Raw genomic sequence first — 13,045 nt, forward strand, 5'->3', positions numbered from 1 at the left:
TTAATGTACAGAGAAAGGAACAGGTAGTAATAAAATACTCAACTGAAAAATTCAGATTCGTACCTGAGGCTGCTGCCTCATTAGTACTGATAGGGTTTTGCTCAGTTACAATTTGACAAGACTGTAGGATTTCTTTTAGTGGGATGATTTTGGGGATAAAGGACAAAGTTATAGTTTTTCATTCTGTACTTTCATTTTCAGATCACAGTGTTTTAGAAGAATCTGGGCTTTACTTATTCACCAGGCTTTCAATAGAGAATCACATTAATCCTTTTAAGCTCCTTATTCTAATGATTTATTTTGTTGAAAACCATAGTGATCCTCCTTTGAATTTTAATGATTGCTGGCTATTCAAAGATTCATTGTTTTGACTTCCTGTCCTTACCTTTGTTTCCTACATGTCTGTGGGGAACACCTGTCTAATACTGGATCCGCCACTGGTTCTCACTGGCTTACCAGAGTCACTCAAGCCTATCTCTGAGTGTTAAACTGAAATGCTGACTACTCATCCATAACAATAAATGTAGGATATGTGTTCGCAGAGATAGGCAGATAGACAGCAGAGGGACAGATAAATGATTGAGAGATTTCCCAGTGAAAATAATATTTTGGATCTGATAGTATATATCAATATATTTGGATCTGATAGTGATCATTATAGAGAAATTAGTTAAATTGTTATTCTTAATCATAAATCTGTTAGATGTAATACCCATAGAAAATCTAGTAGAGGGGAAAGGGGTTCAAATTTTGAGGGTGCTGTTCTTACCCAAAATTTGGGACCATGTAACCTTCTACAAGTCACTGACTCTGTATTTCCCAGTCTATTAAATGGCAGGGCTCTTTTTTAAGGATGCGGTGGTGATCATTTTGTTCAAGTGCTGCAAATCCTCAGAAAGGGTTAGAAAATGGAAATAGCCATAACATGTCTCAGATATGAGCACTGGAATTGCATATTATGTTTTCACAATCTAAGAGGTGGCTGTGTCGCAGGTTTGAGTTTCTATTTTGCCCACTGTGTAACAACATAGAAATTTTCTCTTCTCTTTTTGTAGATATCACTAGGAACATCATGGGTTTTCAAGAATATATTATTCTAATATGAGATTTTAACAACTACACTGTATTTATGTGTACTACATTTTATGCCTTATCTTCAGGCTTCTGGACTTTGATTCAGAATATCAGGAGCTCTGGGATTGGCTGATTGACATGGAGTCCCTTGTGATGGACAGCCACGACCTGATGATGTCAGAGGAGCAGCAGCAGCATCTTTACAAGGTTAGAGCTACCCTTCCTGCCTTTACCTTGCTGTGGAAGATCTGATTAGCCTGACAAGTCTCTCTGTCTCTCAGGATATCTTTTCGTTCATTGTATGTATCATGGTGTCTATTAGAATTCCCTTCCCTGTCCCCAAACTCATTTCCATCCCTTGTGTGCTGACAGGCTGCACCGACATCATAATTGCAAGAAAGTTCCCTTTATCACATTCTATTTGCTGTAATTCTATAGAAGGACAAAGATTTATCTTCAAGATGAATAGCAGTAAATGAAACTGCATTCATAAATAGACTGAAACAAAATGAAGGATAAATGGACTAGTAACATTTAACAAAACGTGGTACGATTGGAGCACTCAGGTGGATTCTATCTACCCCTCAGATCTTCCCAGGGAAAAAAGAAATTTGCCTTTGGTTTGGCTTGCTGCTGCCAAATTACAGCGTTCATCCAATTTAATGTTTATTAGTGATACATAGAGCAGACGTTGTCGTATTACGTCAATACATTTCCATGTGATTTAAGAAAACTGGCTTGAAACTCATGTATTGATTGCAGGCAATCCATCTAATAACTATCTATATTGTTTTCCATGTCTGCTAATCCACCCTTAACCTACTGTATTTTACCAATTCTACTTAAATAGTCTTAGCAGTTAAAAACCAATCATGTGATTTTGCCTTAAAAAAATGGATGCAGGATTCACAGTATCTGAAAAAGCTGTCAGGGGGAGGGAAGAGGGACTTTCCACTGAAATATCAGACTGCAGTAAATCTTCCTCATTTAGGCAATTTTTATTGGAGTAATTCTGACAGTTGTCATCCTTGAATTGCTTTGAGCATATGGCATATTTCAAAGAGCAGATTGTGAATCATAAAAAATAAAATTAATAACTAACCACAGAATCAGCAACAGTATAATGACAAGAAACAACTACCCTCTAGTTTTTAAAATTTCTTATAGAATAAGAAGTACATTCAAGGTCAAATAAAAGTTGCCTTCTTTCTTCTTCAATGTTATCATTTTAAATTACCGTTCATTAATAAATTATTTTAACTTTTAGCTCCCCTAAAGAGAGATATTTGTACTTTTCAAGAGTCTGGTTGACTTTAATTAGTGTCCCCTAGGAATCATCTCAGTTAAGAGAAGATATAAGCTCCCCAGGGACCCAGCAAATGGGGACATTTTATTCTCTAAAGAATTCAGTCCAACATTAATTGAGTTTGTTGACTGTTAGCTGTTTCCTGGATGGATAGCTGTCCACATTAACAACACAGCTATCTAATATATCTTCTGGCATAACATATTGTTACGGTAACAGTCTCAACCGAATTTAGCTAAAACTAGATGACTTCACATTTCACATCAGGATCAGGAATTGCATATGAAAACGTGTATAAATCTATATTAATTTAGTGATAGAAAAATATTTTATCCCTAAGACTTAAGTATTAAAAATTGAGCCAAACGGGAAAAATATAAAAGGTTACCTAACCATAAGCCATTATCTCGGACTTTATTGCACTCATGGTGCCAAATAACATTTCTTTTCTTCTTGATGCATTTTGTATTTTGCACATAAGCCACTATTTTTTCAGAAACAGTGCTATTCTTTGTCAAAATCACATTCATATAATTTACATCACAATTAATAGGAAATCATTGAACAAAAATGCAGTCTTCTTTTTCTTGCGGTTTCCTTATAAGTGCTTTGCCTGAAAATTCCCATTCTGGCATATCGAAGACCATTATTCCACCCACTCAGAACTTCTGGGTTATAGTATTTTTCCAAACATTTTCTGTACTGTGATTTTTCATTTGTGACTCACGTCCTGTCACCATTCTTCTGCTTTTAGGTGCTTAACATAGCTCTGCTCATTAGACCAGCACTAACTTTGCATTTGGCTTATAAGCAAAATTAAAGATTGAGTTAGAAACCAGTAGAAAATGCTGCAAGTCTGTAGGGTCTTTCTTTATGTGCGCTCCCAAATTATTCCGGAGGCTTGGAAGCCTCCAGAATAATCCTGAGGATATTGACTGAGGAGTCGTGTAGAACTTCAGGTGGCTCCTAAATTAGAAAAACTGATGAGAAGAATTAATTTCATGTCTTCCCAGGAATCCTCAGGGATTTCCAGGTTAGGTCAATATTTTCAATATCCTATTCCTCTATTCTAATCTGTTTTTCCAGGAATCAACTGAACTGATGCCTTGAGAAAGGGGTATTTATGGTCTGTTGATCATAGAGATACCTGAAGGAATAAAGCTCTTCAATTGGTGCCCAGGCCTTGCTAGGTTTTAAATACAATTTGAGACTACCTTATTTATCTCTAATCTTTTTATTTGTTGACCCCAAAAGATACCAGTGCTTTATCAAGATTTTTTATTAAGGGCACCATTGACATTTAGGGCAAAACATTTTTTTTTTTTTTTTTTTTTTTTTTCAGTTTGTGGGCCTGTCTTTAACACTACAGAACATTTACTCTTCATGTTCCCCAGTCATTGTGACAACTCAAGACTTCCCAACCCATTTTACAGCATTTCCCAGTCAATCTCAACATATCTATACCATCTTTGTTTTTTAAAATACTTATATAACACCAAGGAAAATGCCTTAAACTTGTACTGTATACATTATTGAACAAACACCTTATATAGCTGATATTGAACCAACAGTTGTGAGTTTAAAACTCAAGGATGAAAATGAAGCTCATCATCCCTGGTATTAATGAAAAGGATGAAGTGAAACTTTTAAGGGAGATCTTCAGCCAACTGATGGCAAAAATCCTAGGAAACTACAGAGCAGGACTGAATCTTTATTACTTCTATTACAGCATTTAAAACCTTTGTTCTTCTCTCCATCGGTGGCTCTCTGTGTTTCATCACTCAACTCCTTTCCTGGAGTATTTATGCCCAAACCCTGACTCATGCACTTACAGAGTCCTAGGTTGATCCCCAAGGTATGCATTTAGAAATGTCAGGTTAGATAAAATCTAGTAAGATGCTAGTCAGTGAGAGTGAAGCTTATTTAGCTTTTTCAACATTATGCATTACCTTCCTGACTTTACCTATATATTTTTATATCCTGGTCTCCACTAGAAAATCAGCTAGCTTTACCTCCTAAATATGAAACTACAGATTGTATGAAATACAGAAACCCTAGATTATCCACTCAGCAGATATCCTGAGTAGAGCATCTATTGTGATATTTAGGCTATCCAAAGCCAGCAAAACATACAAGGAATTTATAAAGACAAATAATTGGATTTAATGGGCAAAGACTACATTAGTACAACTTGACATAATTCAGAAACCTTAAGCTATAAAGTGGACTTTCTATTTAAACTATTTCTTGTTATTTTTATATTGTTAGAAATTTAAGACCATTTTTTGAGTTAATTTTAAACTGCAGTCTCAAGCAACCTAATTCCTATTAAAAACTAACCATCCCCTTAAATCTACTTCTTTGTTTTGAGACAGTGAGTTATACTGCCAATGACTTCCCTTCCCCCTTATCTGTCTTGCTTTACCTCTGAATAGGAGCCTTCTATATCTATTTTCTAACAAACATTGTCAATATCGTCAGCCTAGAAAACACCAATGTAGTCTTTTCTCATTTTTTCTTCCTCAACCTGAGAATTACCTCGAAGAAAAATTTGCACCCACTCTCTCACTTTCTTTCTCTTCATTCCTCCTATCTTCCTAAGTAGGACAATTTAATTTGTCAAAAGTAACCACTATGATTTTGAAAGTTCAGCTCCTATTTGGACTAGAGTTACGATGCCAGAATTCATAATCACAGGGAGCTGTCACTCTGCTGGTCTGCATGTGCATTAACTATTAATGGAGAAATATTTAAAACCCACTTGTGAAGGAAAAGCTCCATTTTTTCATTTCTACAGATCAAAGGTGGCATTATTCTTAGGCTTGGGGAAGCTCACGACACCTCCTCCCCCATCCTCTAAGTGTTATAGACTGAGTGACCTAGAAGCATTTCAACGATTGGAGAGTTGTAGCTCAGACTGCTGCTGTTGCTGCTGCACTGTCCTCCCCAGCAGCTACAGCTGACTTTGTAGTATGGTGAGGGTGTACCCTATCAGGGACTCCTTACCTATGCACAAAGGACTGCCAGTTTGCTGCTACCTACAGAGCACAGATGACAGACCTCCTAGTGATGCTATGTTAGTATGGAGTTCCAGACTCCAAGGGTTAATTTGAAGGGCCAAATTCAGAAGTTGCAGCCCGGTGATTATTGTTATAATTGAACACGAGTTTTCAGATAGTATGAAGCTCACTGAAACACCCCACTTATAGATTTGTTCCTTGAATGATAGCTTACCTGCTCCTCATCAATAAAATATTAGATTACAGTCATGGGCCGCATAACAAGATTTTTGGCCTATGATGGACTACATATGCAATGGTTGTCCCATAAGGTTATAATACTATATTCTTACTGTACTTTTTCTATGTTTAGGTACACAAATACTTACCATTGTGTTACAGTTGCCTACAGTATTCAGTATAGTGACATGCTGTCCAGGTTTGTAGCCTAGGAACAATAGGTTCTACCATATAGCCAAGATGTGTAGTAGTCTCTACCATCTACTCTATCATCTAGGTTTATCTAAGTACACTCTAGGATGTTCATACAGTGACAAAATCATGAAACACTGATTGGAAAGAGAGCAGAAAGTGAGGTGGGGAGAAAAGGAGAGATTATAGCAGGGATATACATTTCTCAGAACATATCCCCGTTGTCAAGCAACATGATTTGTACATGATTTATAAAGGGTTAAAAATAACTCTCCCAGCTTAAAATACTACTAAATAAGTATCCAATTCAACTAAGACCCTTGTACTTTCAGATAATTTATACTAAAGATTTTGTACTTAATTTTGAAGGTTAGTTACTCATATGGCTCCATTCATAGAAGTCCAAACATGCCCTCTGTTTAAAAGGAAAAGGGCCATTCATTTATATAATACCATGGCTACTAAACAGATCAATTACATTTTTACCCTGCTATGAATTTAAGGTTATTTCTAAGAATCAACACAAAAATAATACAAATATTTTAAAAATATAAATACAAATCACACTGGAGAAAATATACATAGACTAGAAGTTGCATCTGTAAGAAGAGTTAATATGCCTGTATATAAACTGTAAAGCCCTATAAAGTTACTAAAACGTGATCCCAGTGTTATATTTTGAATTTCCTGGTCGTGAAAGCAAAGAGGGAAATGTGTCCAACTGCAAAATATATACTCTCTATAAGAAAAAGAGATATAACTTCCTTTGAAGAAATTTTGTTTTGATACTTAGATGTGAAAACATTTTCTTTTAGGATTTTTTTTTTAAATATAAGGGCTTAGAATGGTATGGTAAATAAATTTCTAATCATAATAATTATTAAATATAAATATGTATGGAATAGAAATAGAAATTCTGAGAAATAGGAAATATAGAGTGCAAGAAGAAAAATGGAACATAGTTGACTTGCTATTTTATAACTATTGATATCAAAATGATGTTGTCATAGATATGGACTGATCACAGAAAACAGATTAATCACACTATTCGTGTATTTTATAAATTCACACATTTCAGCCTTCTGGAATAGCTCTCTTTTATTTTGTTCTGGACCAAATTGATCTAACTAATTTCAGATGTGATTTGATATTCTTATGACTAAACTTGAGCTCCTGAAAGTGTAATGTTAGGTTGGTTCATGGTCCAGGTCGCAGTAGCTAGACTTGAAATAGAAGAAAATTCATTAACTTTTTAAAAAAAATTCACATGGTGGTGTATAGAATAGAAGGACTGTGTCAAAAAATTAAATTCTGTTAATTAGGCCTTATATTGGAATTTCGGTGTTGAGTGTTACATCTCTACCCTGATGTTCAAAATGAAACAAATTACAGTTATTGAAGCAGCCAAGGTAAAAACGTACTAGATATATCAGGCACAAGAACTTAATGATAATTTTTTACCTCTTTTCCTGGTAGATTAATTGTATAGTTTAATTGTATGTTAGATTAAAACTCCATTAAGATAAGAAGAATATGCTTAAATTCATTATAATATTTCAAATAACATTATCTAGTCATTTAAAAAGTGATCAGAATGGAAAGACATAGATTGTCTCTACTGCTTATCTAGAAATGAATTTGTTGTTTTATTTTTATTAAAGTTTGAAAACTCCTTAGATTAACTGTCATATTAATTTCAGCTTTGATGAATCGGTGTTTGCTATGAATACTTGAATATGTTTTTTTCCTTTTTTTTTTCTTTTTTTGAGAGAGGGCAAAACTTATCCTGAAAATGTTTAGAGGAAGAAAAAGTAGATGAATGTGGTTTCTCAACAACGTTTGAAACACTGTTCATGCTGGAGCCTGTAATTCCTATTTGAATCACTTCTTTAAAAAGAAAAAAAAAAAGATGTTAAGAGAATAGGATGCCAAGAAATAGTTGGCTCTGTGTGTGGAGGGGCAAGGAAGGGAAGCCCCGCCAGCAGTTTTTGTCTCTAGCGGGTGAGCTACTGTCCGGAAGGTGCGTTGGCTCTCTGGGCTGGCCTCTGAGGCATTGTGCTGCTCTTTCTCTCCCTGGCCTGGCTGGCTCTGGCCTAGAGTGGATCAAACAAGCCGTGGGGAAAGTTCCCCTCATTTGCATCACTTCTAGACAGCCCTGTCGTACTCTTTGCTGACAGGAAATCACTGTCTTTGTCACCTTTTCTCAGGGCCCTCCTTTTGGCAGAGATGGGCCATGTGACCACGCTTAATCACAACAACAGGGCTGGCTCAGGACTCAATGACATGTTTTCCTCAGCACTTCAATAAATGGGGTAGAGGAGTCAGTAGGAAATGAGTACATTAATTTTAGAGTGAAAAGATAATTAACACTTGAAGGACTAATGCTACAACCTATGGAATTATTATTCAAATTAAAGTTAATTTATCAAAAACTTGTGAAAACTATCTGCCCTAATGCAACTGTTTAAAAAAATAAAACTTGAATAGTAAGAGTTGGGCATGTTGGAGGCAGAGTCGGAAGAAGGCGGGGAGAGGGGGGCTTGGATGGAGAGTGGAGAGTGAGGGGAGAGAAAGGGAGAGAGGGAAATCATAGCAGCCATTAGCTATGTTTGAAAAAGCAACTTAAATGGGCTAAAACTTCAACATTTGGGACTGAAGGCTGGAGCACGTAAAACGCTTACTTAGATGATATGAATAGGACACTGGCAAACAAAAGCAGCAGTGTGCTCCTAGAAAACTGTGCTTAAAGGAGTTTCCTTGGCAACAGAAATGCAGTTCCAAAAGTAGACAGAACTTTCCTCAGAAAACATACTATTAATAACAACCTTCCGGAACAACTTGGAACAATTTGACGACTTGGCAATAATAATGCCAAGTGTTCTGCAAATTAATCTAACACATAACAGTTATGTTTCTCTTGCCTGTAATTCTGCTGGACCCTACCTAGGACTCATTGCTTTTAGCAGCACAAATGTGAAAAATATTTCTAAATGCTGTCATGGAAAAAGAAAACCAAAAGAAATGCTAGTGGCCAACAGTGGCCAATGATTGTATTCAGCCTTTTGGAATCTGCTAAGAATTCTGAGTTCAATGAGATAAGTTTATTCCAACAAATGCTCCTATATTTACTATCTCATTTCAAAAAAGAGGCTTCCACAAACAAAACTTGGTAAAGGGTTAACAATCTGAGACTTGCTGTGATGTGAAGCACATCTGAAGCCGTTGGTTATATAAAGGTAATGCTCACTAAATATGTGCCGAGTGTTATTTTTAAAAGTATCATCATTTCTTGTTAGCCTAGAGAATAAACTAATCTTGGATGTACTTGGCCAATGGGAATCATTTGAATTCTCCTGAAGGCTATCCCTTTGCCAGCCAAGAGAGGTAGAATATTCCCCTTCTCTGACCTTTCTTGAATCCTTGGATCTAAAGGTTAAAAGTAATCAATATCTCATTGTGCTGCTTGGTTTCAGGGTAATAAGTAATAACCATCATGTTAAAATCCAAATGATTACAGATAGCACTTAAATTAGTTGACCTGTTTGGGAGATTTTATGACTTCCAATCAGGATAATAATTAGAGTTTGCTAATAAAATTTTGGATTAAGTTGCAAAAAATTTCAGCCTTTAATTTTTTGAAAAGTGACTTACTTAATTAGATGGGAATGTATAGTATTCACTCTTTTGTTAACCTGATAGCTTTTCTTTTAGCCCCAGATATTTGTAGATTTCTTTCTAGTTTCTAGAAAAGAAATTAGAGGAACATTTAAATTTCTAATAAGAAAGAGTTTTTGGATCACTGCCATCTTTGGCTCCTGAACTACTCAATACTATGTATATGTTTCAGGTCAGTGACTTCATAGCAGTGGCCCTCACCTGCTTTTTAGCATGCCCTGTTTTTAAATTACTTCTCTTTAGTGGTTATATTCATATTGGGGCTAATCTGGTTTTAGGCTGGCAAAAAATTATATGATGTGTGATTAAACTTTACAGACAGCTATGGTATGAATGGGGTTATTTATTTTGTTTACACGGTGAAACCCCATCTCTACTAAAAAATACAAAAAACTAGCCGGGCGAGGTGGCAGGCGCCTGTAGTCCCAGCTACTCGGGAGGCTGAGGCAGGAGAATGGTGTGAACCTGGGAGGCGGAGCTTGCAGTGAGCTGAGATCCAGCCACTGCACTCCAGCCTGGGTGACAGAGCCAGACTCCGTCTCAAAAAAATAAATAAATAAATTTAAAAAAAAAAAAAAGAGTATCAAAGTTTAGAGATGAAAACCAAGTATTATCATTGACAAAGGGGTATTAATATAAAAAAGATAAATGATAGGCTTAATGTTCTATGTAATTACATCAGGAAGGCATTGGTTATCATAATTATAACCACAAGGAAGTGTATAAGATACATATGCTATTTAGTCTAAATAATTTGTCTTTATCATCATTCTAGTTTGTATAGTTTATTATAACTTCTTGAATGTATTCCTAAAGCAGGAATGTGGAGCTAAAAGGTACCTAGGTAACGTTTCAGTTATTTCAAAAGAAGTCCTGGTACCTGTTCAGAATAGATGGTAAGTCCCAAGGGAAAAGCTTTCCCATAGTGCTTTCACACATAAACTCATTAACTTCCTTTATGTCCTTATCTCATAACATTGTCTAACTTTGGAAGGAAGTAGATTTGTGCTTGTCCAAGGGATATGAATTTGGAGTATTAGGAAATTCTCCAACCCAACTAGCTCCATTACCAACTGACCATACTGCCTGTAATCCCATTCTCAAGATTCATTTATTTGGGGTAAAGAAGAATGCACTCTACTGAATGCAGATATTCTGTGGGGAAGGGGCAGGATAATGATATTGAATTAAATATCAATTTTAATATCTAGCTAAAATAGAAAGGCATTGGTAAGGGAAGAGAGTGGGTAGAGAGAAGAAATCTAGAAAAGGGAACAAAAACGATTCTTCAACATTTGATAAAAAGAGAAGTGTGTTTATGTGTATGTATATGTGAACCTGTTTGTGTGGTATTGAGATGGGCATAGGATAGAGGGAGAAAGAAACTTGTCAAATAGTAAGATTTTACTAATAAATTTGATTGTGTCAGTGCCCCATTCACATTATCTTATTTAATGCTCGCAGGGATCTTGATTATTTTCATTAATTCATAGACCCTGAGCCAAAAACATAAAGAAGTTAGGAGGCTAGCCTAAAAGGCACAGAACTAGTTCCTTAGTCAGGTTAGGCTAGGGTATGCCAAGATAACAAATATGCCCCAAATCTCAGAGACTTAAAACTGCAAAGATTTATTTCTCATGCCTACTACATGTCCACCACAGGTTGGCTATTGGCTCTGCTTGGCATTGTCCTCACTCTAAGACTTAGGCTAATGGAGCAGCCACCCTCTTAAATATTCCCTTACTATGGAAGAGAGAAAAGGGAGCTCTGGCGGGTCTCACTCTGGCCATTAAGCCTTCTACCTGAAAGAAACACATCAGTTCCACTCAAAATTTTTGGCCAGAACTAATTGCATGGCCACAACCAACTTCAAAGTAGATGGGGGAAATGCAGCCCTACTATGTGCCTGAAATGTGGAAAGCTAGAAATATTTGTTGAGCAGTACTAATAACTACCACAAGAACTAAGTAAGTTGGGGTTTGAACCCAGTCTGGGTGGCTGCAATGCTCATGGTCTTTTGCTTGCCTGCTCATTGTTGCCCCAACGTCTTCTCTACAACAGGTAGATTCTTGCAAGAACATTATTTCCTCCCTCTATATAAGCTTTTTGTGCTAAGATAGAAGAAAGAAATGTTAGATGGTATATCTGCAAAGAAAAGGTGATAGACTTGGGTTGGCTCTTTAGCTAATCATCAGGCTGTTCTGTGAAAGCCCCCAAACTTTCTGAAGCACCTCAATACCCTGGGGAAGTATTGCCATGCTGAGCCTCACTGGGGCCTCCTGCATTTTGTTAGATTCAGGAAAGCTAAGGATGAAAATATTTATGCTTTTTGGAAGATGCACTAAAGGCAGCATTGCCCTCAGAGGATGCAACCTCCTGGATCCTGTTATGCCAAAGGAAGTTACTGAAGGAGGGTCCCCATGGAGAGATGCTCTATAGGAATATCATTTTCAGAAAAACCATTTTCTAGTCCTGTTGAGGAAGCAATTTCAGTTCTCAGAAACAAGAGCCTTCCTAACCATATTTTTAATAATGTGGGCATTTGTGAAACTCTCATACATTGTTAAACTAAGCACTTCTGTGACACTCCATCCCTAATGAGGCACACTGGGGTAAGCAAAGAAGGAAGGAGTGGTCTTCCTGCTGAAGCTTGATTCATTTACGTAAGACACAAAACACACAGACACACAGACACACACATGCAAGCTAGGAAAGAAACAATGAGGCTAACGCTCTTATGGCCTTTGGGTTTATTTCAATTTCACTTCTAAAGTTTCTCAAACCACAGAGCTCTAGCCTTTCTCCAGAAGGATAGCTATACCCTACTGAAACTCATCTAAACTTACTATTTCAGCTGCTTTCCTAAGTAGTTGATTCCATATGCTTATAGACATTTACATAAAGAAAATGTGTGAATTTTAATACTCCCCTTGTCATCTCATTTTAGCCTTAAAAGCTGGGAAGTTGCCGGGCGCGGTGGCTCAAGCCTGTAATCCCAGCACTTTGGGAGGCCGAGACGGGTGGATCACGAGGTCAGGAGATCGAGACCATCCTGGCTAACACGGTGAAACCCCGTCTCTACTAAAAAATACAAAAAACTAGCCGGGCGAGGTGGCAAGCGCCTGTAGTCCCAGCTACTCAGGAGGCTGAGGCAGGAGAATGGCGTGAACCCGGGAGGCGGAGCTTGCAGTGAGCTGAGATCCGGCCACTGCACTCCAGCCTGGGTGACAGAGCAAGACTCCGTCACAAAAAAAAAAAAAAAAAAAAAAAGCTGGGAAGTTTGTGGAGGAAGTACACATACATAAAATGTGTTTATTCACATATATTTACGTGTGTATACATATATACACGTATACAAAGTATTAACTTATTTAATTAAAAAAAAATCTTTCACCAAGATCGAATTTGAATGAAGCCAGATTCCTTGAATCAGATATGCTATAGTCCCAAGACATTTAAATAATGCATATATAAATAACTGTACAAAATTCCTTCATATATGCCAAGTTTCAGTCTGGAGCACATTTCCATGTTATAAATCTTGGCATATTGGATTTTA

At 36.7% G+C, this 13,045-nt stretch overlaps 1 protein-coding gene across 6 annotated transcripts in view; it reads left to right on the plus strand.

Moving 5' to 3' along the window:
- AKAP6 (A-kinase anchoring protein 6) overlaps positions 1 to 13,045 on the plus strand; it is a 527,913-nt gene that overhangs the window by 377,028 nt on the left and 137,840 nt on the right. For all 6 annotated transcript variants that reach the window (XM_015453690.4, XM_073997217.1, XM_005561045.5 and 3 more), the window contains one exon: positions 1,161 to 1,281. In XM_015453690.4, coding sequence (XP_015309176.3) covers positions 1,161 to 1,281 — 121 coding nt within the window. The remainder of the gene's footprint in view (positions 1 to 1,160; positions 1,282 to 13,045) is intronic.

This window comes from Macaca fascicularis, chromosome 7, assembly GCF_037993035.2.
Source record: "Macaca fascicularis isolate 582-1 chromosome 7, T2T-MFA8v1.1".
Classification (NCBI taxonomy): Eukaryota; Metazoa; Chordata; class Mammalia; order Primates; family Cercopithecidae; genus Macaca; species Macaca fascicularis.